Source organism: Bufo bufo, chromosome 4 (assembly GCF_905171765.1).
Source record: "Bufo bufo chromosome 4, aBufBuf1.1, whole genome shotgun sequence".
NCBI classification, from domain to species: domain Eukaryota; kingdom Metazoa; phylum Chordata; class Amphibia; order Anura; family Bufonidae; genus Bufo; species Bufo bufo.
Window position 1 is genome coordinate 217,958,212 of NC_053392.1, and position 27,172 is coordinate 217,985,383.

Sequence of the window (27,172 nt, forward strand, 5' to 3'; positions counted from 1 at the left end):
GAAAAAAATAAAATTCCCTACACATGTTTGGTATCGCCGCGTCCGTAACGACCTGATCTATAAAGCGGTCATGTTACTTTACCCGAACGGTGAACACCATAAAAATAAAAAACAAAAAACTATGATGAAATTGAAGTTTTGCCCACCTTACTTCCCAAAAAAGGTAATAAAAGTGATCAAAAAAGTCGCATGTACGCCAAAATTGTAACAATCAAACCGTCATCTCATCCCGCAAAAATCATACCCTACCCAAGATAATCGCCCAAAAACTGAAAAAACTATGGCTCTTAGACTATGGAGACACTAAAACATGATTTTTTTTGTTTCAAAAATGAAATCATTGTGTAAAACTTACATAAATAAAAAAAAAGTATACATATTAGGTATCGCCGCGTCCGTATCGCCCGGCTCTATAAAAATATCACATGATCTAACCCCTCAGATGACCACCGTAAAAAAATAAAAATAAAAACTGTGTAAAAAAAGCCATTTTTTGTCATCTTACGTCACAAAAAGTGTAATAGCATGCAATCAAAAAGTCATATGCACCCCAAAATAGATGCCAATCAAACCGTCATCTCATCCCGCAAAAAATGAGACCCTACTTAAGATAATCGCCCAAAAACTGAAAAAACTATGGCTCTTAGACTATGGAGACACTAAAACATTTTTTGGGTTTTAAAAATGAAATCATTGTGTAAAACTTACATAAATAAAAAAAATTGTATACATATTAGGTATCACCGCGTCCGTGACAACCTGCTCTATAAAATTACCACATGATCTAACCTGTCAGATGAATGTTGTAAATAACAAAAAAAAAAAACGGTGCCAAAAAAGCTATTTCTTTGTTACCTTGCCACACAAAAAGTGTAATATAGAGCAACCAAAAATCATATGTACCCTAAACTAGTACCAACAAAACTGCCACCCTATCCCGTAGTTTCTAAAATGGGGTCACTTTTTTGGAGTTTCTACTCTAGGGGTGCATCAGGGGGGCTTCAAATGGGACATGGTGTAAAAAAAAACAGTCCAGCAAAACCTGCCTTCCAAAAACCATATGGTGTTCCTTTCCTTCTGCGCCCTGCCATGTGCCCGTACAGCAGTTTACGACCACATATGGGGTGTTTCTGTAAACTACAGAATTAGGGCCATAAATAATGTTTTGTTTGGCTGTTAACCCTTGCTTTGTAACTGGAAAAAATTTTTTTAATGGAAAATCTGCCAAAAAAGTGAAATTTTGAAATTGTATCTCTATTTTCCATTAAATCTTGTGCAACACCTAAAGGGTTAACAAAGTTTGTAAAATCAGTTTTGAATACCTTGAGGGGTGTAGTTCCTTAGATGGGGTCACTTTTATGGAGTTTATAATCTAGGGGTGCATCAGGGGGGCTTCAAATGGGACATGGTGTCAAAAAAACAGTCCAGCAAAATCAGCCCTCCAAAAACCAAACGGCGCACCTTTCACTCTACGCCCTGCTGTGTGGCCGTACAGTAGTTTACGGCCACATATGGGGTGTTTCTGTAAACAGCAGAGTCAGGGCAATAAAGATACAGTCTTGTTTGGCTGTTAACCCTTGCTTTGTTAGTGGAAAAAATGGGTTAAAATGGAAAATTAGGCAAAAAAATGAAATTCTCAAATTTCATCGCCATTTGCCAATAACTCTTGTGCAACACCTAAAGGGTTAACGACGTATGTAAAATCAGTTTTGAATACCTTGAGGGGTGTAGTTTCTTAGATGGGGTCACTTTTAGGGAGTTTCTCCTCTAGGGGTGCATCAGGGGGCTTCAAATGGGACATGGTGTAAATAAACCAGTCCATAAAAATCAGCCTTCCAAAAACCATACGGCGCACCTTTCCCTCTACGCCCTACTGTGTGGCCGTACAGTAGTTTACGGCCACATATTGGGTGTTTCTGTAAACGGCAGAGTCAGGGCAATAAAGATACAGTCTTGTTTGGCTGTTAACCCTTGGTTTGTTAGTGGAAAAAATGGGTTAAAATGAAAAATTAGACAAAAAAAATGAAATTCTCAAATTTCCTCCCCATTTGCCAATAACTCTTGTGCAACACCTAAAGGGTTAACAACGTATGCAAAATCAGTTTTGAATACCTTGAGGGGTGTAGTTTCTTAGATGGGGTCATTTTTGGGTGGTTTCTATAATGTAAGCCTCGCAAAGTGACTTGAGACCTGAACTGGTCCCTAAAAATTGAGTTTTTGTAAATTTCTGAAAAATTTCAAGATTTGCTTCTAAACTTCTAAGCCTTATAACATCCCCAAAAAATAAAATATCATTCCCAAAACAATTCAAACATGAAGTAGGCATATGGGGAATGTAAAGTCATCACAATTTTTGGGGGTATTACTATGTATTACAGAAGTAGAGAAACTGAAACTTTGAAATTTGCAAATTTTTCAAAATTTTTGTTAAATTTGGTATTTTTTGGTGCAAAAAAAATTATTTTTTTGACTCCATTTTACCAGTGTCATGAAGTACAATATGTGACGAAAAAACAATCTCAGAACGGCCTGGATAAGTCAAAGCGTTTTAAAGTTATCAGCACTTAAAGGGACTCTGGTCAGATTTTCAAAAAATGGCCTGGTCCTAAGGTGTAAAAAGGCTGTGTCCTTAAGGGGTTAAAGGTCTGTGCAGACTGGAAAGCCGCATCCGTTTTGCTGGAGCACTTAATGCCGGATCCGGCACTAATACGCTTCCATGTAAATTAATGCCGGCATTCCGGCAAGTGTTCAGTATTTTTGGCTGGGTATATTCTCCGTCTAAAAAAAACGTAAGAGGGACTGAACTGATGCATACTGAACGGAATCTCCATTCAGAATGCATTAGGATAAAACTGATCATTTTTTTTTCGGTATTGAGCTCCTGTGACTGAACTCAATACCGGAAAACAAAAACACTAGTGTGAAAGTAGCCTTAGTAGGCCACATAACTATATATTTTTTTTCTTACTGCCCATGGTTCCCTCACTGTCAGCGCTCAAATCTGCACTAAAGTACAAAGTCCAGACTTCTGCGCTGTTCTAACATAATGGAGAGGACTCGTGTGCACATGTACGGCAGTCCTGACAATGTATTTCTAAGCATTTCTGGGTGCTGACAGCAAGAGGAATGGGAGGCAGTAGGCAAATGAAACCTTGTGATCTGGACTCCTGATCTTCAGTACTGCTCATGTATTGCTGTAGATAATAGTCCAGAATCGGGGTGACAGATTCCCTTTAATGGGATTGTCCCATCTCACCTTTTCCTTGGTAGGATAGAACTCCTCCGCCCTCCATTTATTCCTATGAGAGTGACGAAAATAGCTGAGTGCTGGCTCGGCTATTTGTCAGCCCCATAGAATTGAATGGAGCGATGGCCACGCTTGCACGGTGCACCACAACTTCTTTTTAATGGGACTTCCGAAAATAGCAGAGTTTCCTACTTGGTTATTGGTGGAAGGCGGCCGCGCATAGACCAGTTCCGTTCTAAGTATAGGTGGGACCCGCACCCATCATACATTGAGGGTATATCCTAGCGATATGCCCCCAATGTCTGAGATGGTACAACCCCTTTAAGTTCAAAGAGCATCGTATAATAATCCATCTAGTGCACACGTGCCTGAGAGGTTTTGCCGTGCTTGCATTGCTCAATAACTTTTGAAAACTGTTTAGACTTGTCCACCTTTAGGCCTCATTCACACTCCAGTACTTCATCTGTATTTTTTTTTCCTGTTTTTAAGCTAAATCTAAGGCTCCATTCACACGTCCGTATAATGGGTCCGCATCCATTCTGCAAATTGGGTCCACACCCGTTCCGCATTCATTCTCAATGGGGATGGATGCGGAGAGCACACTATGTGCTCTCCGCATCCGCATTTCTGGAGCGCACCTCCGATCTTCCGGTCCGCGGCTCCGGAAAAAAATAGAACATGTCCTATTCTTGTCTGCAATTGCGGACAAGAATAGGCAGTTCTATGGGGGTGCCGACCGGATGTATTGCGGATCCGTGTGGATGGACCCTTAGAGAGGATTGTAAATACAGATACATTTAATATAAACATTTCTACTTCTTCTCTTTCTTCAATATTCGCCTGATTTTGTCTTAAAAATAAACAAATGAAAAACACTGATCAGATACTGAATTGTGAGAAAACCCTTATAGGTATTGTCCCTTTTGGGCTGTATATTCCTAGTAAGGCAAGTTCTACATATATTTGTATACAGGCTGGCTGTTTGATATTTATTAGTGGATGCTGCCTGGATACTGGGGTCCTGCGGCTGTTTCTTACTAATGAGCTATCCTCCGGACACCCGGGAACCCCACCGATCAGCTGTTTGAGAAGCCAGCTGCACTACCAGTAGTGCTGCAGCGCCTTCTCGTTTCCCGCAGGCCCAGTGACCTCACAACTAATATCACTGGCCTGGGTGAGGCTAATCCTCGTTCACTGGGCCTGCAGGAAGCAACGAGGAGGCCGCAGCGCTACTGCTAGCAGCACAGCTGCCTTCTCGAAGAGCTTATCGGCGGGGGTCCCAGGTGTCAGATCCCCGCTGATCAGATGCTGATCTATCCAGAGGAAAAAGCTGCAGAACCCTTTTAAGCATTGTTGGAATTCAATGTTGTGTAGGTTTTTGGTGGCCTTATGTAGTGAGATTATTACAAAGCAGACTAGGTGAAATGCTTGACCGATACTACAATTATGATTTTTTTTCTTTCTCTTTCATTTGCAGACACTGTATGACAGTGTGTATCTGACTTTGTACAATATTTGTTTCACTTCCTTACCTATTCTGATGTACAGTCTGTTTGAACAACATGTGCACCCACATGTCTTACACACCAAACCTGGTCTCTATAGGTGAGTAGTGTACCATCGTTTTGTTAAAGAAGCACTTCAGGATTTTTTTTTTTCTATGCTGGATAGTGCAGGATAGGCTTTTGTTAAAGAATAAGGCCTCTTGCACACAAATGTATTTTCTTTCCGTGTCCGTTCCATTTTTTTCCACATTACGGACAAGGATAGGACTGTTCTATTAGGGGCCAGCTGTTCCGTTCCACAAAATACGGAATGCACGCGAATGTCATCCGTTTTTTTTGCGGACCGCAAAATACATACGTTCGTGTGCAAGAGGCCTAAGGTAGAGGCTCTTGTGTATGCCTTGTGAATACCTGTTTTATTTTTTGTGTAATTTGTGGGATGGCAACCATTTAGATTCCTTCTCCTCTAAGATATGGTTTTCCTAATGAATCCTACATTTCCCATCATGAATGGCTTTACAGAGACAGAGGGAGCGGAGCCTCACCACACTGAACTGCTCTATGTACGGGCAGCCATGACAGATCAATGACACAGCTGCTTATCCCCTCTATGTATTCCTGTGTGATGTGGTCTTGAGCCTGTCTGTCACCTCACTGTCCCCTGTCAGCTCTTACATGCAGGAGGCAGGGATACCAGTGTGAAGCTACAGATCTCAGAACTACACTGGAGACTCGGCACTAAAAGATAGTACAGGCAGTGTGAGGAGTCAGAAGGTTTTATAGCTGCAGGGGTGCACCTATCCTTTTTGCTGCCTGGGGCAAAAATTGAAATGGCACCCTTCCATGGCAAATTCTCAACCTAACCCCTTCTCTCCAGCCCTACTGTTAGACACACTTAAAAAAACATACAGCTCTACAAAACATACAGGGTAATACAGCACCACTTATCTCTTTTATCCAGTAAATTCTCCTCTGATGTAGAGATGATCTTTCCTCATCTTCACCATTCAGACCAGACTGCTATGATGGATTCTTTCAGCCATCTCTTGTCTCTGCAGAGTTTGACAAAAAGACATCTTAGTTTCCTACTTTTCAATCATCCTACCACCCGAAAATACTAGTACCACACAAAAAGTGCCCCCTTCAATAATTATTGGCACCCAGTGCCCTAAATAATAATACGTCCAGCAAATAGTGTCGCTGACACTAATAGTGTAAACGTAACGTCCCCTAAAAATAATTAAGCTGATGCTGTGCCAGGATGCCCCCACAGTAATAGTGCTCCCCAAAGTCCCACCAATAGAAATGATTATCTGCCAGAGTGCACTTAGTGTTAACAGTGCCCCCAATAGTAATAATGCCCCATTGTTCCCGTACTAGTAATCATGTTCCCGTAGTCCCCTATTAGTAATAATTCTCCTTTATAATGTGCACCAGTACAAAAATATCCTATTGCAATATGCACCAGTACAAAAAAAAACACCTTATAATGTACCAAAAATACCCCTTTACAATGTGTCCCAGTACAAAAAATATTCTCTTTCCTTTCTGATCAGACCCCCATATCAGATCTTCATACCCCCCATATTGGATCCTCACGTTAGACCCCGATATCAGACCCAAAATAAATAAGTCTACTTTCACACTCGCGTTTTGACTTTCCGTTTGTGAGATCCGACATGAGCTCTCACAAGCAGTCCAAAACTGATCAGTTTTGCCCTAATGCATTCTGAATGGAAAAGGATCTGCTCACAATGCACCAGTTTGCCTCAGTCCAGTCGCCATTCCGCTCTGGAGGCGGACACCAAAACATAATACAACCGGTTCCGTTCATGACGGATGCATGCGGTTGTATTATTGTAACAGAAGCATTTTTGCAGATCCATGACGGATCCTCAAAAAACGCTTGTGTGAAAGTAACTTAAATAAATTAACTTACCTCTCCTGCTTCGCCACTACTTTCCAAGTCCAGCATTCTCTCCTGCAGTCCCTGCTCGCTTCTCTTCTCTGGGCCCGGGCAGCACTTTGACCTGACTGCGTACAACGTCAGGTCATAGCGTGCAGTGCGGGCCTGAAGAAGACCAGGGAGGAGGGATGAGTACAGCGCTACTCACTGCTCCCTCACCTCCTGCACACTAGTGAGCGTTTCCGTAATGGAAGCGCTCGCTAGCATTCGCTTTATAAGGCGTGCAACATAAAATCATTGTTTGTAGGCAGCACATCACCCTGCGTAAACAGAGTCACTGCGACTCTGTATGGGGACAAACGATCGCAGTAGCAGTTATTCGACCCATACAGAGGGTGTGATGCCTTAATGTAAGTGCGGCTATCACCCCTTCTCAATGATCAGACAAATTGTTCCTGATAATTACCTGTATATTGGCCCATGTAAAAGGACCTTCAGCAAAACTATTATCGGGCTTGTTCATCAGGTGAAACAGTTGTTTATGTGGACACCAAATTCGTAGTTTCTGGGCAGCAGATCGTTATGTGTAAACGATGTGCTTCCGAAAAACAGTGACCCTGTATGGGGACAAGCGACAGCAGTGGAGGTGATTTCTGCATGTAAATGCAACTCTTACCACCATTGACAAGCAGACAGTTATTGGGGAGGAACAGTTCCTTTCTGATCTTTGCCTCCTCAGTTGGTCCATGTAAATGCGCCATTGGATTTTCTGTCAGGGGCGTTAGACATTACTGTTCAATGTATAGCAAACATCCCCTGCAACACAATTAAGATAAATAATGGTGTGTCGGAATATAAGAACATAGGGGTCATTTGCTGACACATTCCACTTTTTGGCATGTATCTGTAGCGGATAGAGGCACAAGGATTATTTACGCCTAAATCTGCGATTTTTCTCTGCTTACGCCAGGTCTAAAAAAAAAAGCTGCGGGCAGGCCAGCTAAAGCGGTATTAAAACCGTCATCTAAAACATATGACCCCCATAGTGCATCCAACATTCATGTTTTCTTTTCTAGTTAATCTGTCTAAGCATATTTTTAGTTCTCTTCATTATTTAAGTTATGTGTTTTTTTATTTCTTCTTATTTCTACAGAGACATTAGCAAAAATGCCCTTCTCGGTTTTAAACCGTTCCTTTACTGGACCTTTCTAGGCTTTGGGCATGCCTTTATCTTCTTTTTTGGGTCTTACTTTCTTATGGGTAAAGATACATCTCTCCTTGGAAATGGCCAGGTATGTGATAGTTGAGTGTTTTAGTTTTTTTTCGTTATTATTTTATTGATAGTGCATGTGACCATTTACAAACAAAAGTTTTGGCCAGAGAGGCAACTGAAGTGCAGATTTTTTTTTTACATCCAACATATTTAGTGATTTGGCACAATTTAAAAGACTTCCCAACCCGTTACCGAGGTTGAAAAGCAGATTAAAGAGGACCTTTCACCGATTATTACACTATGAACTAAGTATGCTGACATGGAGAGCGGCGCCCGGGGATCTCACTGCACTTACTATTATCCCTGGCGCCGCTCCGTTCTCCTGCTATGTCCTCCGGTATCTCCATTCACCAAGTTATGGTAGGCGGAGTCTGCCCTTGTTCTTCTGTAGCGCTGGCCAATCGCATTGCAGAGCTCACAGCCTGGGAGAAAATAACCTCCCAGGCTGTGAGTTCTGCGCTGCGATTGGCCAGCTCTAGAGCAGAACAAGGGCAGACTCCGCCTACCATAACTTAGTGACTGGAATCTCCGCCTACTATAACTTAGTGAGCGGAGATACCGGAGGGCATAGCAGGAGAACGGAGCGGCGCCCGGGGATAATAGTAAGTGCAGTGAGATCCCCAGGTGCCACTCTACATGTCTGTATAGTTAGTTCATAGTGTAATAATCGGTGAAAGGTCCTCTTTAAATTCAATGTTGGTAGTACATGTTACAAATCTGGGATGCACGACTTTTTTTTCGGTCTGAGGGCCACATTGTCAAGTAATTCTATTTCACGTTGTCGCAAAAAAAAAAAGTTGACTGGTGCCTACATTGGCCACTTCAGCAAGCCCATGCTAGGTGAATGGGTAGGAATAATGGCTGATCACACAGGCAGATATTGATCAGATGTGTTCCTACTGGACAGGGACCACAAACTGTGGCTGTGCAGGCCAGGGGTTGTGCACCCTTCCAAGTGACTGGTAACAACAAGCTAGGCAGGAGTGCTCAGTCCCTAGGGGTAGCTACAGGGGGACAGTATTATAACTAAAGTAAAAAAATAAAAAAAAAGGGTCAGGGGCACTCACTCGCTCCATACAGCTCAATTTCAGTGCCGAGGGTCTGTTCCCGGCTCCTTCTGGTCTCCAGCTTGTAAACTTCCAGACAGTCACAGAGACTCCTTCTGCAGCCAATCCCTAGCCTCAGTGCAGACATGTTTCCAAGCCTTTCACTTCAGGTACAGCACTGTTTTGGCTCTAGCTAAAATTAAGGTTGAAGGTGGAAAACCCCTTTACCTGTTTAGTATTTTATATAGTATTGTAGTAAAATATATTTGAAGGCACATGTTGAAAATTATGAACAGCTATCTTCCTTACTTTAGAAAAGATTTGTAAGAGAGACTTGTAAGACAATATGTCCACATTTCACAATACAGACTGCATACATGCCTGAATGGCTGTATAATTCTTTTTTAAAGTTTTTCCTGACTTCTTTTAAAATGAACATTTAACTCCTCGTGTGGAGTCAGGAATGTTTTTTTTTTATTTTTTATCTTATATTACTGTAAATCTTACACTTATTGCCCAGATCTCCACTTCGGTTGACATTTCTTAGATGGTATACATAATGGTCTCTGTTTACATGAAACATTTTCAGGTGTTCATCTGTGGGCATGCTTCATTTTTTTATTTAAACGCCACATTCTTGTGCTGAAGATGCATTTTTTTATTTATTTTTTATTTCAAGTCTGGTTAATGTTAAAAGATTTTATGGGTGATTCCGAAAGTGACATCATTACGTTTTTATTACATAACTGAATGCCCCAGTTTTCACTGATTAATAGTATATTTCAATATGGCTCTCCGCCTTGCTTCTATAAGGAGAGAAAAACTGTATGTACACATTTGTAAAAGGGGATCTATGAACAGTTCTAGGAGTACTCGTACGAGTGTATTACTGTAGTGCAGCGGCGGCATGAAGCGCACGGCGTCATAGCATCCTATGACACTGTGCGCTCCTGCTTTCAGCAGGAATCCAGACCATGTTACCACGGACCGCTCACGGCCGTGTGCATTCTGCCTTAAAGGGAATCTGTCACCAGGAAATTCACTGATAAACCAGGCACAGTGTCTGAATGTAATGATATTGATGACCTGTACACACATAGCATATTTATGCTACACACATGCACCATATGCAATGCGTTTGGAAAGTTTTCGGACCCTTTCATTTATTTTTTTTTTCTCGCCCAATTTCCTTGGGGGACACAGAAGACCTTGGGTATAGCTCATCTCCCTAGGAGGCGTGACACTAAGTGAAGACTGTTAAGCCCCTCCTCCACAGCTATACCCTCAGCCTGGAGAGAGAGACTGCCAGTTTTTGCTTAGTGTCCAAGGAGGCAAGACACTCCCTGCTCTGCAGGGCTGGTTTCTCCTTGTTTCAATTTTAGATTTTTACTTTGTTTTATTTTCTTTTTGTTCCAGATCATCAGGGATAACAGAGACGCACTGGACCTCTCTGTTCTCCCGGGGTTGAGCTGCGCCAGTGCCGGTCACCCGCACTGCTGCCTCCCCCACAGAAGGCAAGGTGGACCAGGGCAGCCCAGCTCCCCTGCATCCCGCCAGCGCAAGGGTCGCCCGCACGCCAAGTACCTCCCCCGGCGTCCTGCCACTACGGTGCCAGTAGCTGAAGGGGCGACCCTGCTGGAACAGACCGAGGGTGAAGACGGCTATGGTGAGAGATTGGCTTCTCCAGCCCTACGTCCCCCCACCCCTCGGTCTCCTGCGTGCCTGACCCTTACCTGGGCCTATGGACCCTTCTGTCCCTGCTAGACCTAGGCTGGCCCTGGGCTGCCGCAGGGCGACATCTGCTCCCTCTCTCCTGGCCTCCAGGACATTGGCACCCTTGTTCCTACAAGAGGAATGCCTAGGGAGCTGCGGAGGTCCGCACCTAGCTGCCCCTGACGGAGGGGTCATGCAGGCGTCCCACCCTCACAGACCCGGTCTCAGGGTCCCCCTCCCTCTTACCGGCCACTACTTCAGGGCCAGAGGGCCCGCGCCTTGCTGCCACTGACCCTCCCTGCTCTCACGGGCACCGGTCCAGGGGAAAGGTGGTTGTAGCTGCCGGCAGGGGTGAAATCATATGGAGCGCTGTTCTAGGCCAGGGGCCCGCTCCAGGGGTAAAATGGCTGCCGGGTGCAGGGTCCTGACTTCCGGACACCTGGGTGGGCACCGCGGCCTGCAAAGGAGCGCTTCAACAGCCCCGGCCGACCGTCGGAACCTTCCGGTCGGCCGGGCGCCGAAGTCTTGTGTTCCACTTCAAGACGATCCCGCTCTATCCGGGTCCCCGGCTCGCGGGGTGGGCACCCGCGGCCGGTATGTGCCGCTCCGTAGGCCCGGCTGGTACTTTAAGTACTTGCGGCCCCGGTCAGCCGGGCGCCGCTAAAAATTTAGGCCCCGGCTCTTCCGGCCCGCGGGGTGGGCACCCGCGGCCGGTATGTGCCGCTCCGTAGGCCCGGCCGCTACTTTAAATACTGTGCGGGCCCCGGTTCGCCGGGCGCCGCTAAAAATTTAGGCCCCAGCTTCACGGCCTACTAGGCCGCAAAAATTCAGGCCTCTGTTGGAGGGGGCTGGAACTTCTCCAGGCGCGAATTTTTCCCGCCTGGAGGTTCCCCCGCCCACAGAGGATGGGCCTGTATGGGTGGATCTGTGCCCTGTAGGTGGCATCTGCCTTATATATATGACTTGTGGGCTGCGCAGGATGCTGCAGCCTCATCTCAGAGTGCTGCCTGTATACATGCCCCCCTTCCATAGGCGGCATGGTGTCGCGCTCCCCGGCTGCGGCGCTGCCAGGTTCTTTTTTTCCCCTTCTGGGTTTTTTTTTGCCCTCTCCGCGCTACGGCGCTGGTCAAGGTGCATGCTTTTTCTGTAGGCAACATTAGTCACCCTCTCCAGTTATGGTGCCTGCCATGTGCAGGACCCCCCTCCTGGGCGGGATACTGCACTCTCCCTAACTGCGGGTTGGCCTTGTGCATGACTTTCTTTGGCGGCCTACTGCAGTTTCTCCGGATACAATGCTGGCCATGTGCACGACCCCCTTACATAGGTGGAACACGGCACTCTCACTGGGTTCGCTGCTGGCCATGTGCGTGCCCCCCTTCCATAGGCGGAACGCTACACTCTCACTGGATTCGTTGCCGATCATGTGCATGACCCCCTTTTTCAGGCGGAATACTGCACTTTCACCGGATACGGTGCTGGCCATGTGCACGACCCCCTTCCTTAGGCGGAACTCTGCACTCTCACTGGATTAGCTGCCGGCCATGTGCGTGCCCCCCTTCCATAGGCGGAACGCTACACTCTCACTGGATTCGTTGCCGATCATGTGCGTGACCCCCCTTTTTTAGGCGGAATACTGCACTTTCACCGGATACGGTGCTGGCCATGTGCACGACCCCTTTCCTTAGGCGGAACGCTGCACTCTCTCTGGATTCGCTGCCTGCCATAGGCATGACTCCCTTCTGTGGACGGCATTCGGCACTCTCACTGGATTCACTGCCAGCCATGTGCATGACCACCTTCCATAGGCGATATGATGTACTCTCATTGGATTCACTACCGGCCTTGGGCATGCCTCCTTCCCGGGTGGCGGCATACATACACTCCCTCGGTCGGTGGTTGTTCTCTCGCCTGTACATTGTTGGCCATGTGCATGACCCCTATACATGCACTCTCTCTGGATCCACCGTCGGCCACATCATGACCCCCCTTCCGTGGGCGGTGTACGCACTCTCACTGGATTCGCTGCCGGCCATGGGCATGCCTCCTTCAGGTGGCATACACACATTCTCACCGACTGCTCGCATTCTCCCTGTATGCGATGCTGGCCTTGTGCATGATTCCCCCCCCCCCCTTCCTTTTCTGGGCGGCATACTACGCTCACCAGATACGTTGCTGGCCTTGAGCATGGCCTCTAACATGGGCGGAACGCTTGCGCTCCCCTTGGATACGGTGCTGGCCTTGTGCGTGACCACCCCTCATTCCATGGGTGGAATTTTGCACGCTCACAAGATTCAAGGCTGTCCTTGTATGTGCTGTACTGGACTTGCACATGTTCCCCTTCATTGGCGGAGTAGTTACACTCTCACGAAATTTCGGTGTTGGGTGAATTGTTGCACACTCACTTAATGCTAGGATAGCCCTATGCATGTCCCCCTTTTCCCTAGGTGGACCTCCTGCGTTTCCGCTGGATACTGTGTGGCCATGTGCATGGCGCCTTTCTGGGCGAAGTATGGTATGCCCTACTTCTCTGACGTAGGTACGGCCTTGGGCATCTCCCCCTTTTTGGGGCAGGCCTTTGCATTCTTGCCCACTGCAGTTTGCCAGGTACATTTCCTCCCTTTCGGGGCGGTCAGTTTGCGTTCCATCGCATTCCATATTAGTCTTGTGCATAACTCCTTTCAGTTTGCACTCCCGTAGATACTGTGGCACTCTGTGGCTGGCCCTCTTCGCGGTGTTATATTTTTGCAGTGAGCGGACGTTCTTGTGCGTTGTTTGGGCCGTGTATGCCTTCTCGTCCTGTAGGTGGGTTGGCCTTCTCACTGCTTACGGGGCTACTCGTACGTAGCCTCCTTCCTCCTGCGACATTCTTTTTCTCTTGGGATACGATGATTGCCGCAAGCCTTGCACTATTCTCTAAGGAGATCATTCTGGTGCAGTGTGGTATGATTCTTTCCGGATTGGCGCCCTCGGTGCTTCAGTCTGATCTGCTACCAGGTTCGGGCCGCTCTTCTTGGGAAGGTCACCCAACTTCTCTTGGGTGCTCGCTTATACAGGTCCGGGGGACCTCCACCTTGGGTTCTTCAGGGTATTCGCCTTCTGCGTGGCGGTGAACCGGGCGTCTCTGTGTAGCGGTGTTCTGCTTTTGAGCTGTCCTATGGCCTCTCTGTTGCCCACTCCCCCTTTTTTGGTTGGAGGGTGTTATACCGGCCTCTGTCTCGCCTGCCTTTTCTCGCCGGCTCTGTTTGACTCCCACTCGGTACAGATCATTCCGATGTGGCGTCTGTTCCGGCCACGCTTCAGAGGCTGTTCCTTCACTGCCCTTCCCTCTGGGGAGAGCATGTTTGTTCATTTGGATGGTTATGGTGTTCCTTTTCAGTCTCCCTTGTCCACACTGGCTGTACTAGCTGTGTGCCTAGTTACCGGGTCTACCGCTTTCTGTCCTCCCGCTGGTTGCAGATTGCGTTTTTTCCATTCTAGGCAATGTTTCGGCTTTGGATTCACCTTCTCGGTAACTTGGGAGGACTACCATTTGGTCAGGATTGTCTTTTGATCTCCCACACCGGAACTGTAGTCTGTCTTCCTGTGGTGGCTACATTGGCTTCGGCTTTAGCCTGTCTTGTCCTGGCGGTTGCTGGGCGGACCCTTCGGTTCCTGTCCGTTTGTCCTTCTGCTTCCCCACTCTGGGGGGATACGGGACAACCTTGCTCGGGGGCCGACGGGACCAGTTCTACCGACTGTTCTACCCGTGTTACTGGTCCGCGCCTGATCATTGGGTTTTCACCCGCTTGCCCAGGCGACTCTAGTGGGCTCGCTAGTGTTCGCTTCTAGCCGAGTTTTCGTCCAGGATCTGTGGTAGGACTTAGGGCTTTACCTGGGGTTCTGTGGGAAGCTGGGCGTTCCCCCACTCTGCCTTTCTCCATGGTTCTGTCTTTCTCCAGTCCGGCCTGGACCTGGGGCTGGGACTCCGTTGCTTGAAGTATCAAGTGTCATTCCTGTCCTTCCTCTTTCAGCGTTCCCCGTCCCTCTGGGCCTGTCAGGAACTTCTTCCATGGAGCGGCTCTTGGGTTCCTTTGTACTGCCCTCCGGTACCGTCCTGGGAACTACATACTGGGCTCTTGGCGATCCAATTTTTCCTTGGAGCCGTTACAGAAGTTCTCTCTACTCCTTCTGTCCTGTACGGTTGGGTTTCTGTAGCCATCGTGTCTCTGACGGGTGCCTGAGTGGCGGCCCTTCTTGTTCCGAGCCTTCTGTCTTCCCCCAGGACAGGACTGTTCTCCATTCCGTCTCTTCCTTCCTTCTGAAGGTGGTATTTGTCCTTCATTTCATTGAGGCAGTCGTCCTCCCCTTCCCCCCCCCCCCCCCCCCCCCCCGGGAACGGACACTTCACCGATTTGGACGTTGTTTGGGCCTTGCAGTTTTTACTTGGAGATCTCCGACTCTTGTCGACGTTCGGTCTCTTATGTTTCCAGGAGGTCCGAGCAAAGGGTTGACGGCCTCCAGGGTGACTTTCTTCCGCTTTCTCAGAGTGGCTCTTGTTGTGGTTGCCGCACCAAGGGCAGGGTCCTGCTTTTGGTGTCACCATTCATTTGGCCAGGGCCGTCGGTTTTTTCCTGGGCCGGAGGCTTTAGGCTTCGGCCATCCATTTGTGCAAGGCGGTCACTGGTCTTCCTTGCACACCTTACCGAGTTCTACAGGGTGCATACGCGGGCTTCGGCGTATGCTGCCTTGGGCCGCCTGGTCTGCAGGCGGCGGGTTTTTTTGATGCCTTCGGGTGCTTCGCCTTGGTGCTGTGGTCCCTCCCCCTTTGGACTGCTTTTGAACGTCCCAAGGTCTTCTGTGTCCCCCAAGGAAATTGGGCGAGAAAACGAGATTTTTGTATAACTTACCAGTAAAATCTCTTTCTCGCTCTTTCCTTGGGGGACACAGCACCCACCCATTCTTTGTTCTTCTCTGACTGTTTCCGAGTTTGTTTTACCCTTAGGGTAGTTGGCTTGTTGGTTCCAATTTTTTGGACTTTGCCTTTTCTCACTACTTGGACACGCAACTGGCAGTCTCTCTCTCCAGGCTGAGGGTATAGCTGTGGAGGAGGGGCTTAACAGTCTTCACTTAGTGTCACGCCTCCTAGGGAGATGAGCTATACCCAAGGTCTTCTGTGTCCCCCAAGGAAAGAGCGAGAAAGAGATTTTACTGGTAAGTTATGCAAAAATCTCGTTTTTACACTTTATGTAGTGGCTTTGTACTGAAATAAAAAAGTGAGAAAGTGAAAACAAAATTTTGCAATTTTTTGCAAATTTATTAAAAAGGAAAAACTAAAATTTCAGATGGACATAAGTATTCAGACCCTTTTGCTATGACACTTGAAATTTAGCTCTGGGGGTCTCCTATTTCACTTTGAGTTGTTTTTACTCCTTGTTCAGAGTACCCCTGCACTAAAATCAGTTAACTGGGCATGATTTAGAAAGATAGACCCCTGTCTATATAAGGCCTCACAGCTGACAATACATATCAGAGCAAAAACCAAACCATGAGAAGGAAAGAACTGCCTATAGAGCTCAGAGTCCTGATTGTGTGGAGGCACAGATCTGGAGAAGGGTACAAAAAGTATCTCCTGCACTGAAAGTTCCCAGGAGCACAATGGCCTCTATAATTCCTAAAGGGATGATGTTTGGAACAACTAGGATTCTTTCTAGAGCTGGCTGCCACTCCAGAGTAAGTAATCGAGGTGAAGGGCCTTGGTAAGAGAGGTGACCAAGAACTCAATGGTCACTCTGGCTGACCTCCAGAGATCCTTTGTGCAGATGGGAGAAACTTCCAGAAGGTCAACCATCACTTCAGCACTCCACCAATCTGGGCTTTATGGCAGAGTGGCCAGAAAGAAGCCTTTCCTCAGTAATAGACATATGAAAGCCCACCTGGAGTTTGTGTAAAAAAAAACAAAAAACACTTAAAGGACAAACAGACTGTGTGAAACAAGATTCTCAGGTCTGATGAAACCAAGATTGAACTTTTTGGCCACAGTGCTAAGCATCATGCCTGCTAGAAACAAGCTACTGCTCATCATGTGCCCAATACCATCCATACATTGAAGCATATTGGTGGCAGCGTAATGTTGTGGGGATGTTTTTCAGTGGCTGGGACAGGGTGACCTGTCAGGGTTGAGGGAAATATGAATGGAGCAAAGCACAGAGACATTCCTAATGAAAACCTGAGTCCAGAGTGCTCTCGACCTCAGACTGGGAAGAAGGTTTTCCTTCCAACAAGACAGTGACACTAAGCACACAGCCAAGACAACACAAAAGTGGCTTAGGCACAACGTGAACCCAACCGAATGTCCCTGGAGAGACCTGAAAATGGCTGTCCACCGACAGTCGCCATCCAACCTGACAGAGCTTGAGAGGATCTGCAGAGAAGAATGGCAGAAAATTCCCAGATCCAGGTGTGCAAACCTTGTGGCATCGTACCCAAGTAGACCGGATCTGTAATCGCTGACAAAGGAGCTACAACTAATTACTGAGTAAAGGCTCTGAATACTTATGTCAATGCAAAGTTTTAGTTTTCACTTTTCAATAAACTAGTAAAGATTTTGAATATTCTGTTTTCACTGTCTCATTATGGAGCATTGCGTGCAGATTGATGGGACCTAAGGAAACTACATTGCTGTCTTGCAAGCAAGCCAATAATGGTACTGCTACTGGTGTCTGGTTCCCTACTCTCCCTACCCCTCTGGTCATGGCCACACCCTCTGCGACAATGTGAAGCAACAGATGGCTATGTGAACAATATTTTTACATTACATTTAGCTGAGCTAGCCCTACAGGTCATTGAGAATGGTTTTATAATGAATTTCCTGTTGAAAGATTTTAGGTAAATCCCCGCAAAAGGTGCACCACAATGATATGCAACTGACAATACTGGCTAATCCCTCAGGCTGATGTTAAAAACTGATATTTTAGCCAATGTATTCCAGTCAGGAACACAACGGAGCCCCTTTGCACCACCGTCAAGGTATCTCAGTGTGGCATGGGTGCTACCATTAGACTACCTATGTGGTGCATGTGGTCCGCTGCCGACATCCTCCATTGTATGAATATTTTGCTGGGGATTGCCTCTAGCAACGGATCACATGCAAAAGAATTGCTCCCCCAGTTATAAACACGCCACAGTGTTTGGGGTCTTTGAGCATTTCCTCCCATTTAGGCCACTTTTATTTTGGTGATTTTTTCCTTATATGTATGGAATGTGCCATTGCGCAATGCTGGTAACATTCTAGTGCACCTGGTAGTCTGTGTCACATGGCCTGTTATAGGTGGGGCTTGCAGCCTTATCCCTTCTCCCAGTGCATAAATGATATCACTATGGAGGTATGTGGGAGCTTGGCTGTGAGTTGGATCTTGGCACCTCTCAGACTGTGTTCACACACCATAGGTAGTCTAGTGGTAGGACCCATGCCACACTGAGATACCTTGACGGTGGTGCAAAAGGGCTCCGTTGTGTTCCTGACTGGAATACATTGGCTAAAATCTCAGTTTTTAACATCAGCCTGAGGGATTAGCCAGTATTGTCAGTTGCATATCATTGTGGTGCACCTTTTGCTGTGATTTATGTATTTGTATATTTTCATCCACACACTACTCCATCTTGTGTAGAATGCCTTTGTGGTGCATGTGGTCCACTGCCGACATCCTCAATTATGCATTTTTTTCTGGGGATTGCCGCTAGCAACGGATCACATGCGGAGGAATTGTGGCATGGGTGCTACCATTAGACTACCTATGTGGTGCATGTGGTCCGCTGCCGACATCCTCCATTGTATGAATTTTTTTGCTGGGGATTGCCTCAAGCAACGGATCACATGCGGAAGAATTGCTCCCCCGTTTATAAACACGCTACAGTCTTTGGGTTTTTTGAGCATTTCCTCCCATTTAGGCCACTTTATTTTAGTGATTTTTCTTGAAAGATTTTAGTGCCCATTCACACAGTGTTCTGGCTGTGTTTTTCACGCTAAAAAACGGCATGGAAAAAGGAGCAGAATCTTATATTTTGGTGTGGAATCTGCCCTGAGTCTCCCATTGAAATAAATGAGAAGCTGAAAAAATGCACCCAAAAGTGCAGAGATTCCGCTCTGATTTTTTTTCAGCGTGTTTTCTAAATCTGTCATGTGAACATACCCCTAGGGTACCTGCACACATTGCATATTTGTATGCAGAAAATATGAAGTATGAGGTATATGAATCTAGATTGGGAAATATGTATCATTTATTTGCCTTCTCCCTTTCTTATTTACCCTCAGTTTCCAAGCCCCCCCCCCCCCCCCTTTTTCGTGTTTTGAGTTTGGTTTAAGGTTTAACACGTGGAGATTAGTGCTACGTATAGATCTGCTTTATCCGGAATGTTTGACTACAAGAATGATTACAATGTCATATAGTTGATCCTGATGCTCATTATGTCATCTCTTTTCTATCTCCTATTTGAATGGATTTGTATCCCTTGTATCAAACGGTCATTATATTTGTCTCATTGGCTGAAAAAATAATAAAAAGAGTTTTAAAACAAACAGAACACAACTTTCAGGCCTCCGTTCTCAGTGCAGTGGGACCCACACTTATCAGTCAATAGGGACATATCCTAGCGATATGTCCCCAATATTTGAGATGGGAAAAACATAATTAATTTTATGTTACTAAAGGGTTAGAAATGCAATGGTGTCCCCTGAGTTGTGCGCCAACTAGATAGTTTTTTTTACACCATAAAAGCACACAGAGCTATGGGGACTGGGTATTGCGGATGTGCTAGCGGCCATCTAGCAACCCATGTGTCCAGCTCTATACACAAAATCCCGGTGACAGGTTCCTATAAAAATAAAATAATAATGACATTTTTAGGAGGGTTTTTCCAATTTTAATGTGACTGTTAGGAGGTTAAGAACCATATTGAAGTCTATTTGGAAAACCACTCCACTCCACATTTTAAAATCCCCACAGCAGGTCAATTTCCGCTCATACAAAATACTCAATGTATACATGAGAATTGGCAAATCTCATTCACTTTGCTGGTACTGCATTTTCTGCACAAAGAAATCCATACAGAAAAACCGCATATAATATGTAACATGCGGATACCTTTAAAGGAAGCCCATCAGCTCACTGCAGGGCAGCATACTGTGGTGACAGACCCCATGATTTCAGTGGTCTGTGACTGCTGTAACAACTCCTGCTAAACTGAGAGACAAATCTGATGAGGCACCATAGAGACACACACAGTGGATATAAAAAGTGTTAAAATGTCAGGTTTCTGTGCTGTAAAAAATTAGACAAAGATAAAAAAAATTCAGAACTTTTTCCACCTTTAATGTGACCTACAAACTGTACCACTCAATTGAAAAACAAACTGAAATCTTTTAGGTAGAGGGAAGAAAAAATATAAAAATAAAATAATATGGTTGCATAAATGTGCACACCCTTAAACTAATACTTTGTTGAAGCACCTTTTGATTTTATTACAGCACTCAGTCTTTTTGGGGTATGAGTCTATCAGCATGGCACATTTTGACTTGGCAAGATTTGCCCACTCTTCTTTGCAAAAACACTCCAAATCTGTCAGATTGCGAGGGCATCTCCTGTGTACAGCCCTCTTCAGATCACCCCACAGATTTTCAATCAGATTCAGGTCTGGGCTCTTATATCCACTGTAGGTCTGCATAGGAGCCGTAGACCTTTCAGTGAGAGCCAGGCATCCTGAGGAGAAGACAGAAGTGGTCTCTAAGTGCCTCTGTGTTCTTTATTAGAGCCAATGACAATCCATCCTGGCATGGCAGAGCTGCTGGGTCTTAGTAAACCCAGCTCAGCTCTGCCAGTGTCATTACTGGATAGTGAATAGTTGGATCACACTCTGAATGGAGAAATTGTGTGGGTGTCAGGAGACGTTTCCCAGGCCGAGTTGCAATGTACAGAAAGACTCCTGAATTCCACTTATTTGCTTTAGGGTCCATTCACACGTCCGCAATTTCGTTCCGCAGACCCATTCATTTCTATGGGGCAACACGATGTGCTGCCCGTATTCGGAATTGCGGATCCGCACTTCCGGGTCCGCAATTCCGATCCCCAAAAAAATAGAACATGTCCTATTCTTGTCCGCAGTCGGACAAGAAAAGGCATTTTCTATGAGAATGCCGGCGATGTGCGGTCCGCAAAATGCGGAACGCACATCGCCGATGTCCGTGTTTTGCGGATCCGTTGATCCGCAAAACACACACGGACGTGTGAATGGACCCTTAAGTACAGTATTTTATTGCATGGGCGGTTTTCCAGTTTACATATTAGTTTTTCGGCATATAGCCTTCCTCAGATCACTGGAATAGTTTACAAGATAAGGCAATAATTAGTGACAGTGCAATAATTACAATGAAAATAGTGATGTATATACAGTACAAGATTTAAATTAGTGAATAGACATCATAGTCAAGTGAAGAGTCTCGGGTGGTCATAAGTGTTAGTGGGAGGATGTCCTCAGGTAAATCCGGATGGTGGTAGAATGCCGAAGTACATTAGGACCATATGTTAAGGGAATGACATTACACACCTTGACAGCCATAAACTGGTACATTGGAAATAATCAAGCGTTTCATTATGGATTGCTGTGACAGCATAGACTGACTGGAGACAGTTCACATGTAGCTGGTTTTCCTATGAATGCATTACAGTGGTAAACTACAAAATAATATTTTAAAGAGGGAATTCTCACCAGAAGTGATTTATGATCTTATGGGGGACGGATTATGTTAAAAATATAAAAGGATAATCAGAACGCTGTGTATTAAAGGGTTAATCAGAAATATTTGCATTATTTTCAAAGATATGCGTTGCAACAATGAAAAAAAGGTTAGAAATGTAGCAATTTGAGCATTAAAGGGGTTCTACAGTTTGTTTAAACTATCAGCATCTGATCGGCGGGGGTCCGACCCCCGCCAATCAGCTGTTTGAGAAGGTAGCTGCGATCCAGGAGCGCCGCGGTTTACCGCAGGCCCAGTAACGTCACGACTAGTATCAACTGGCCTGGGCGCGGCTAAACTCCATTCAAGTGAACAGAGCTTAGCTCCGCCCAGGCCAGTGATACTAGTCGTGACGTCACTGGGCCTGTGGTAAACAGCGAGAAGGCAGCGGCACCACCGCTGCCTTCTCAAACAGCTGATCGGTGGGGGTCCTGGGTGTCTGACCCCGCCGATCAGATGCTGATGATCTATCCAGATGATAGATCATCAGTTTAAACAAACTGCAGAACCCCTTTAAATTCTGTAGTTTTACTTTGTGGTACTTTGTAAAGCAAATTATGACGGTGCCTGGACGATGACTATTCTACTAACACTCTTCACCATGCAGCTAGTAACCTCCATTTGAATGTCCATCTGTGTTCTTTTACTTTATCTCTCGCCTCTACTTCTCTTCATTTTTCCTCCTTTCCATGCTATGCATGCCTTCAGATACTGAAACCTATCAGGCAACTGGTAAGAGTATCACTAAAAGAGAGGAGTAGTTTAGCAGTATTGATGTTTTTAATCAATTTACGCACTTTTTGCACCTCTTATAACTACTTTGGAAAATCTCGAATGGTGGGGCTTTTTTGTGCATTCAGTTATATTCTAAGGGCTCATTAACACAACCGTATGGTCACTGTGCCCATGCTGCAGACTGCAAATAGCGGTCTGCAATGCACAGGCACTGGCTGTGTGAACTTTGCTGCGGTGAGTTCGCAATCCGCAAAATACTGCAAAAGATCTTTTGCAGTGCTGAGGCACGGACCAGAAAGCCCACAGAGGGGCTTCAGAGATCCATGCCTTTTTCCTATATCACCATATTCTGCAGATCACGGACCCATTCGAAACAGTGGGTCTGCATCCGTAGCACGGAATTCACACGGCCAGTGCCCGTGTACTGCGGACCCACTGTTTGCAGTCCACAACCCTGCACGACGGCCATAGGGTCGGGTGAATGGGGCCTATACGGTGTGTAGTTTGTTAAATTCCCTCTGTTTTGTGTTGCTAGAAGAGATCTCTGTGCAGTGGCTGTAGGAATTAGAAACTCCCTTAAAGGAACAGTAAAGTAAAAAAATAAATAGGAAGGAAAACTGATCCGTTGATTGCTGCCACTGCCTCTCAAGCACCAGTACCCCCACAAACATATGCCCTAATCTTTGTACGGACAGGGGGTGTCTTATTGAAACAACCCCATTAAAATAGGAGGTATTTTCCTACCATAACTTCCATCACTGGTCCCACAAACCGGCAGTTTTATTAATTTCTTATTTTACTGTAGTAGCAGGATCCTTGTAAACTATGCAGGACATTTATTGAGACTAGCATTGTCCTGCGCAGCCGGAGTACATGCCAAACTTATGCAGAGGAGCACGCCAATCTTAGGCCTCTTGCACACAAACGTTTTTTGGTTTTTTTTCCCGTTTACGTTCAGTTTTTTGCGTTCCGTATACGGAACCATTCATTTCAGTGGATCCGGAAGGTACTCCGTATTTTATTTCCGTCCCCCTTCCCCCCCCGTTCCGTTCAGAGATAGAACATGTCCTATTATTGTCCGCATAACGGACAAGGATAGTACTGTTCCATCACAGGCCGGCTGTTCCGTTCCATTAAAAACGGAATGCACACGGACGTCATCCGTATTTTTTGCGGATCCGTTTTTGAGGACCGCAAAATACTGAAAGACATACGGTCATGTGCAAGAGGCCTTAGATTTGGCACATCTGTGCAAGTCTAAAATCTATGGCAGCCTTCTGGCTGCTGTAGATTTGTCTTTATTCACACCAGAAAACTGATATGAATGAAGATAAATGTGCTGCGCCACCGCTGCCAGACCACATTAAGCCCTCTTTTCGCTCTACTTACGAAAAGTGGCGCAAAGGGGGAAAAGTTGATAATTTTGCTGCAAAAAAATAAATAAAAAAAGACCGACAAAATTTGCAAACAAAGGGGCATATGTATATAGCATAGTAAATGTCCCTATATATCTTTTGTCCCCACTTTTGCAGTTGTGTGCATAGACGTGTATTCTACTATGTTACTAATGCAGTACTTTGTCACATTTTTGTTTAGATGTTTGGAAACTGGACATTTGGAACTTTGGTCTTTACAGTCATGGTTTTAACAGTTACTATGAAGGTGAGTTTTGCAAACCTCCCTCTTTTGAACATTTCACAGTAAAAAAATCAACATAAAATGTCAAGTAAGTTTGTAAGTCCTTTACGTAACAGTACTGATGTCCATATGAATATTTTCTTCCCAATTCACAACCAAAAGAAAAATATTACATTCATTTGGTTTCTTGCAGTCTGGATGCAGTTTACCTGCACTCCAGGAATCTGTTGCGTAAAAAAATTAAGCACGGGTTATTAATTACCGTATTTTTCACTTTATAAGATGTACCCGATGATAAGAGGCACCTAGGTTTTAGAGGACAATAAGAAAAAAATATTTTTCATTAGACCTCAGATCAGGCTAGCAATCAGACACCGAATGTTAATCGGACCTCATCTGGCAGCCCTAATCAGACCCCCAATGTTAATAAGACCCTCGATCAAACCTCAGATTAGACCCCCAATGTTAACAAGACCCCAGTAAGACCTCAGCTCAGCCCACCCATGCCATTTATCAGCCCCCATTATGAGCCTCCATGCCATCTATGAGCCTCCATGCCATTTGTCAGCCCCAGTGCCATTTATTAGCCCCCATGCCACAGATCAAATAAAAAAAATAAAAACACTTAACTCTCCTGCTCCTGGACGCCGCCGCTCCTCACCTCCAGCGCGCTCGGTCTTCTTCCTGCTGCAGCTGTGCTGTGATCCGACGCACACAGCGTGAGGTCACAGAGCACCCTCAGGCTGAGCGCAGCCACAGCACAGCCAAGGACCAGGAAGTGGTGAGTACAGAGCCTCCACCTCTTCCTGGTACTCCGGTACTAATGAGCGCTTCTAGAATGGAAGCGCTCTTTATTATTCGCTTTATAAGACACAGGGAAAAAAGTGCTTCTTAGGCTACTTTCACACCTGCGTTAGGTGCGGATCCGTCTGGTATCTGCACAGACGGATCCGCACCTATAATGCAAACGCTTGTATCCGTTCAGAACGGATCCGTTTGCATTAGCAAACGGATCCGTTTTGACTTTACATTGAAAGTCAATGGGGGACGGATCCGTTTGAACATTGAGCCATATAGTGTCAACTTCAAACGGATCCGTCCCCATTGACTTACATTGTAAGTCTGGACGGATCCGTTTGCCTCCGCACGGCCAGGCGGACACCCGAACGCTGCAAGCTGCGTTCAGGTGTCCGCCTGCTGAGCGGAGCGGAGGACAAACGGTTCCAGACTGATGCATTCTGGGCTGGACGGATCCGTTCGGGGCCGCTTGTGAGAGCCTTCAAACGGAACTCACAAGCGGAGCCCCGAACGCTAGTGTGAAAGTAGCCTAATAAAGTGAAAAATACGGTATATTTTGTATATTCCTTTGTGTTTGTTGTATATACAGTTAGGTCCATATATATTTGGACACTGACACAAATTTAGTTTTTCTCGCCCATATTCATTGGGGGACACAGGAACTGTGGGTATAGCGATGTCCTCTAGGAGGCGTTGACACTAGTAAAAGCTGTTAGCTCCTCCCCTGGCAGCTATACCCCCTCCAGCCTGGAGAGAGAGCTTCAGTTTTTTCTAGTGTCAATAGGAGGCAAGACCTCCCTGCTCCTGAAGATTTTTTTATTTTAGTTTATTATTTTCCTTTTTCAGATGGGAAACAGCAGTCGCCTAGCCTCCCTGTTCTCCCGGGGGAGCATGCCAGTGTTGGTTCGCCACGCTGCCTCCTCCCCCACAAGAAGATAAGGTGGACCAGGGCAGCCTCGCTCCCCTGCATCCTGCCAGCAGAAGGGTCACCCATCCAAGTCCCCCTTCCAGCGTCCTGCCATTACGGTGCCAGTAGCTGAAGGGGTGACCCTGCTGGAGAAGAGGAGGGGTGAAGATGACTGCAGGAGAAGAGGATGAAGATGAGGTGAGTACACTGGACTAGGTAAGTATGTTTAACCCTCCTGTGTCGTTTGGTCTTCCCTCTCCCTCCCTCTTGGTGGCAATAGTTTTCAAACAGGCACAGGGCTTCAGCATAGCCCAGCACCCACTCCCCCTCTGGCAAACCCCCTGGCACAGGTCGCTCATTGTTGTCCTCCAAGCCGGGACAACGGCACATAGGGGGTTAATGCTGTGGAACCTCCTGGCACCTACCGCCATTATCCACCCCTTTCGGGAGCCTACGCCATGTTCCAGCCGCGATGTTTGCCCGGCCCGCGCTGGTGTCCGCCCGGCCCGTGGGATAGAGCCCCCGCCTGTTGGCGGGCGGGCGCATTTCGCGCGCTGCTCTGGTCTCTGTGGTTCGGCCGATGCAGGGGCTAGCAATACCCTAATCGGCTGTGCACAGAAGCTTGGATCGCCCCTTTGCGTTCCCTGGTAGGGGGGGGTGCACTCTGGCGCAAATTCTTCCCGCCCTACTTCCCCCTCCCCAGAAACATGCTGAGCTCCGCCCCGGTCCTCAAAATGGCCTTAACCCTTCCTGCCCAGCCACCTCTTTAGGCCGGCATATCTGGGGATCTACTCCTAGTGCAAGGTTAGTAATGTGGAGGAATTTAACCCTTTCCGGCCTCTTGTGCACTTGAGGCCGGCATCTTAGTTACATAAAAATAAAATAAAAAAAATAAATAAATAAAAATGTGCTCCATACGGGTCCCCCTCCTCAGCCCGCACTACCGCAGGACCACCCTGTCTGTGTGGTACCACACTGGGCCCGTGTCCTATCTCGGATAAGGAGGACCTCATAGTTCCCAATCCGCCCTCCGGGGCCGTTTGCTTGATAATTCTCCACCTTCGCAAATCCCGTGGAGGACAGCTGAAGTATTCCCAATCCACCCTCTGGGTCGTTTGGTTGATAATTTTCCACCTCCGCAATACTTTGGAGAACCTCTGGTATTCCACAGCACATCTTTTCTCCTCGAATATCCCCGCACCCCCACCCTTCCTCCCTGGGTCATGCTCAGACACACCCTCCCTCACAGGAGAGGGTCCGTCCGAGGTGGGGGGGGGGTGTAAGAATCACAGATTCAGACCCTGACATGAATCCGAAGCAATCTCCCAAGATTGTGTTTACGGTGGCCAGCAGTACTTGTCGTATGCATTACCCCCTTCCATAGGCGGTGTACTTGCACTACTTTGGGATACAGTACTTGCCTTATACATTGTCCCCTGCCATAGGTGGACTATGTATAGTAACACTGGTTTCAGTGCCAGACGTATACTTTCCCCCTTCTGTAGGTGGCGGAATTGCATCTCCACTGGGTTCAGTACCTGCCGTATGCATTAGCCCCTTCCATAGGTGGCGTGATGACATTATCACTGGTTACAATGTGTGCTGTATGCATTACCCCCTTACTTAGGTGCAATAA

At 46.4% G+C, this 27,172-nt stretch overlaps 1 protein-coding gene across 4 annotated transcripts in view; it reads left to right on the top strand.

Moving 5' to 3' along the window:
• ATP11B (ATPase phospholipid transporting 11B (putative)) overlaps window positions 1-27,172 on the top strand; it is a 177,486-nt gene that overhangs the window by 120,667 nt on the left and 29,647 nt on the right. For all 4 annotated transcript variants that reach the window (XM_040428283.1, XM_040428282.1, XM_040428281.1 and 1 more), the window contains exons 24-26: window positions 4,725-4,852; window positions 7,812-7,950; window positions 23,790-23,855. In XM_040428283.1, the coding sequence (XP_040284217.1) occupies window positions 4,725-4,852; window positions 7,812-7,950; window positions 23,790-23,855 (333 nt within the window). The remainder of the gene's footprint in view (window positions 1-4,724; window positions 4,853-7,811; window positions 7,951-23,789; window positions 23,856-27,172) is intronic.